General features: G+C 41.8%; 1 protein-coding gene across 1 annotated transcript; it reads right to left on the minus strand.

Moving 5' to 3' along the window:
* Positions 1-226: 226 nt before the first annotated feature.
* On the minus strand, positions 227-2,165 carry LOC146576720 (zinc finger MYM-type protein 1-like). The gene has a single exon (XM_085272701.1). The coding sequence runs from the start codon at positions 2,108-2,110 to the stop codon at positions 497-499; it is 1,614 nt and encodes a 537-aa protein (XP_085128827.1). The 5' UTR covers positions 2,111-2,165; the 3' UTR covers positions 227-496.
* Positions 2,166-4,795: the final 2,630 nt, after the last annotated feature.

Consider the following 4,795-nt stretch of genomic DNA (forward strand, 5'->3'; position numbering starts at 1 on the left):
TCTCAGGTCTTAAGGTTAGAAATCATCTTAATTTACACAAAATGCCTTTCTGTCATTTGAAATAAATGCTTAAGAAACGAAACACCCGTAGGTAAAGGTATGATGTAAATAACAGTTACCACATTAATCTTTTTTTTTTTTTTTTTTTTTTGCCTGTCCCGTTTGGCTCTTTTGCCATCAGAATTGTTGTCTACAGGCCAGGGGCGTCACTAGGTTTTAAGGACAGGGGGGGCTTAGTCCCCAAGAGATGCACACGACATGAACGAACGTAGTGAATGAGCACAAAATTTCACAAACAGAAAACAAAGACTGAGAAATTGTTTTCCTACTTTTTTGGACAGATTAAACATCCTAGGCCACCAATAGATCTATTGTTTTATTTCAGTCTGCTTTATAATACAGTACAACAAAAAAACAGAGGAAATGTGTTTGCCGCATCAATAACAAGAAAAAAACTGAAAATAAAAAAGTACATTTTTCTGGCTGCAATCACCAGTTACTTGGTGGGTGGAAGCATCAAAGAATGACGTCTCTTTTTAAGAGTGGCAAATCGGTCAATCACTCTGTTGTGACTCAGATGCTGAAGCGTGTCTTTTTCAATAGACATGACTGCAAGACTGTGAAGTCTTTTCTGACCCATTGTTTGACGCAGCCAGGAGTGCAGCCGACGCAGTGCACTAAAGGACCGTTCGCACGAGCAGCTGCTGACAGGCACTGTTAGGGCAACTTGGATGGTTGCCTTCAGAGAGGGAAACATGTCTGAATCAAGGAGGTTGTACACAGACAACATATTTTTGGGTGGACATCCAGCCTCTGTTTTCCGGGTAAGAAAGTTTCTGGCCACCAGAACCTCCTCTTTTTTCAGGTCAAGTCTGTAGTGCTTTGCAAGTTCATTCAAGTGTGGTTCACTCAAGAAGTTCTCAGATTTAGGACTGCATGCCTGGACGCCTTTTAGCAGCCCTGCATCTACACTGCAAAATCTTTGATCAAGCTCGCCAACCTTCCGATCCACACAAGGGAAAAGTAACTCTCTTTTCAATGTGTCTGAGTTGTTCAATTCAGTGCGTGAACCCACAGTTGCCTCCAGGACAAAATCCTCCATTTTCCTCTGTTTGTGCCTTGTCTTGGCACCTGGTTCAGGGATACTGTGGGTGTTACACAGGGCCTTGGTTTTCTCATACAGCTCTGTAGCAAATGCATCTGAGTGTTTGCCCTTAAGTGTGTCACACACAGCTTGTTTGCAGATAAAAGCTTCTGCCAGGTCTAAAGTCTCTTTCTGCAGGAATTTGTGGAGTCCTTTGGTTACAGACAGAATCGACTGAAACATCAGTAGTGCATAGACTGCTGAGAACTTGTAGAGCTTTGCTCTGAGACCAACAGCTATGGGGGATCCAATTGCAGATAGGCACTCCAAAATGGCAGGCAATGTCTCAAGAACTGCACTGATTGATCGCAACTGACATGCCCAGCGAGTGTTTGAAAGTTGCACAAGCTCAGTTTTTGTCAATCCAAGCTTTGCCTGACTCTCCATGAACTTATGATGATTGACTAGGGAGGTGCTGAAGAAAGAATACACACACTCCAACAAGCTGAAAAGCTCCACAGCCTCTGGGACAGCCTTGCAAGTATTGCACAAAACCAGGTTGAGTTGATGAGCATAACAATGCACATAGATAGCCTCAGGATGGAGCCTTCTAAAATGTGCTTGTACACCTCCAGTGGAGCCACTCATAACGGCTGCACCATCATATGTTTGTGCTACACACTTAAGCTCTGCAAGACCATAGTTTTGGATCTGCTGCTGAATCTCATTTGCAATGGACTGGGCATCAAATGATTTTATCTCTGCAAGTGCAAGGAAACGCTCCTTCACTGCCCCCTCTGACACGTACCTGACACAAACAGCTAACTGCTCTGCCTTTTTATCCCTTGCCTCATCCACCATGATGGAATAGACTTTAGACTTTGTCATTTCAGATACAATGACACTAGTAACTTCCTGGGCACAACAGTCAATCATGTCATTCTGGGATGTTGGTGAGATATACTGTGCATTTGATGGGGGATTATGTTTTTGAAGAAAAGGATCAAACTCCTTCAAAAGCTCCATGCATGCAAGAAAATTCCCTCTGTTTGGGCTGTCTTCACCTTCATCATGGCCACGAAAAGGGAGTCCCTGTCTCCCTAACATAGAGGAGACTGCAACAATTCGTCTGAGATACTCTCTTCTTTCGACTATCTCACTCACATTTGCAGTTGCTATCATCTGTGCAACGTTTCCCTGTTTGCTAGTTCCCTGGTAGCTTTTCCATGTAACAACACTGTCCTTATGTGTTTGTGCCATCTCATGCTTGCCAAAGATGACTAAAGCTTTCTTCCAGTTCTTGCAACCGTTACTGACCAAACTATCATGTTTGATGTTTTTGCCAAACACTCTACATGGGAAGCAGAAAGCTGCACTCTGGTTGACTGAATATTCTAACCAGTTGTGCTTTTCAAACCAGCTGTGGTTAAATGCTCGCTTCTGTGTACCAAAAGTATCAGCTGGATAGCTCTTCAGCTTCACCTGTCTGGGCCCTGTGTCTTTGTCACCTAAATCAAACCCTGTAGTAGAATGAGTTGCTGCAGCTGCTTCATCATTTTCCCTCTCTTGGCCTGTTTGCTCTCCTCTCTCTGTAATAACTTGATCTTCCTCTGCCTCTCGATCTATTTGCTGCAGCTCCTCTGTCTCTCCTTGCTCTCTCTGACTTGAACTTGCCTGTTGACCTTTTTCTCCCTCAGCCACTCCTTCTGCCTCACCCTTCAAGATACATTAAAACATACTGAATTGTAATGTAAATTGCTAATATCATGACTTCTGCTCCCGCTCCACAGTAATTTGTTGCTCCCAAATATTTTGAAGTTACAAACATTATATTTTGAGCACGCATGTGACTAAAATGGTTGCAATTTAAAGCCCTGAAAAATATTACTAAATTACTTGAATTGAAGTAATATTAAAATTAGAGATGGCACGATACCACTTTTTTATGTCCGATACCGATACCGATATCATAAATTTGGATATCTGCCGATACCGATATGAATCCGATATAGTGTTTTTTAATCAACAAAACTGTTTTTTAAAATATCTTCCCAAAGTAAAAAGTACTATAGCTTACTAGGGTATATATATTAGACTTAATAGTCACTATGTACAGTAATTGACTTCTATTCATTTTACATCAAATTAAAACTTTGGGTGTCAGATAATTATTTATTAAAAGCTCGACATTTTAAATGAGAATAAGAAAGAAAAGTATGTCTTTGTGCCCCCTTTTCCCTGTTAATGCCCTATCGGCCCCCCTGGCTAAACTTTGCTAGATCCGCCCCTGCACAGTTACCAGCCGTCAGCTACGTAGAAAAAGATCCTGGTGTAGAAAGTAATATTAAATAAATTCTAACAACAGCTGATCAAGCTTAAACGTTCTGCTGTTGTTCAGCCGCTGGTTTGCTCTTTCTGGTGCAAAGTGGACCAAAAACAAACGAGAGACAGACTCGCGACAGAAAAGCCGATCAGCTGATTTAAGCAGTTTCACGATTGAAGTAGCAGCCGGAGAGCGAGAGGCAGTCGCTTGTTAAGCTTAACGCAGGAATGCTTTACAAACATTCAGAGATGGACTTACACACTTGCTTTACTTCTCTCGGGGATAACTTTGTCGGAGATGAAATGCCAGGTTGCTAGCGAAGCTCCAAATGCTATCCAGACCACCGACAGGTCCTGCATGCCACAGCTGCTCTATCACGTGATGCATACGTTCTGAGGTGAGTTACGGCGTGTTGCAAGTTTTGTGAGGTGCTTTCGTGATATTTAATGGATCGGATTACATTTTTTATTTTTCTCCGATATCCGATCCAGTAATTTAGGTCAGTATCGGACCGATACCGATACCTAATATCGGATCGGTCCATCTCTAATTAAAATAGAACCCTCAAAAATATGTGAGTCAGGCTAATTTGACTTATATATATCTCTCTCTCTTTGCTCTCTCCACTTTCTAACCTTGACTCTCCTAAATAAAAGCTCAAGTTAAACAGGTCTTATATGTTGTACCGTGACTGAAATGTTTCATATTTCATATCCATATTGAGTCCCATAAAATTCTAATCAGACTGTCTGCATCACAAATGACTCCATCCTTTGACTCACCTCTCCAGCAGACGTCTCTCCCCTCTGCCTCTCTGTGCTCCTCTGCCCTGACTCCTACAGGTTAATGGGGATGGAGTGATTATTATTATTTCCACTGATGATAACCATACCTGAATGAGCTCAGCTGGATTTTTCAGAGCTAAAACGAGTGACAGAAATTAAAATTATGCTAACAATTTAACTTAGTGCGCTAGCCAGGTTTTTATTTACAAAATGGGGAGCACCTGGTTCATTATTTACATGGGATTCTCTGCTGTTAGCTGGAGCTAACTAATTGTTACTACCAGCCAGTGATGAAGACTTACTTTCTTGAAAAACTTGCGTATATCCATGATTTCTTGCCGTTTGCCACATGTACGCTAGTGTGTCCGCAGGTGTATACGAGCGGAGTGTAAAGTAGCAGTGAAAACGAGGACTGGATTTTCAGTCATGTGGATGTCCCCTGTGAACAACTGGAACGGATTGGATAACGAAGCACTGACGCTACCTTAACAATGTAAAGCGAAAGGGACCAACCGAGTTATGATCATATTTGTGTGAATAGCGACAGGTTTATATTATTATTTCTTTAAACTCATATTCCTGCATCTTTATATTGAATTTGTC

Source organism: Mchenga conophoros, linkage group LG4 (assembly GCF_057382185.1).
Source record: "Mchenga conophoros isolate Kocher_MC1m ecotype Shallow Benthic linkage group LG4, M_conophoros_male_GT1.1, whole genome shotgun sequence".
Classification (NCBI taxonomy): domain Eukaryota; kingdom Metazoa; phylum Chordata; class Actinopteri; order Cichliformes; family Cichlidae; genus Mchenga; species Mchenga conophoros.

Bases quoted from the DNA above. Each gene is read 5' to 3' on its own strand.
- LOC146576720 (XM_085272701.1), bottom strand. From the start codon at position 2,110: ATGGAGCTTTTGAAGGAGTTTGATCCTTTTCTTCAAAAACATAATCCC.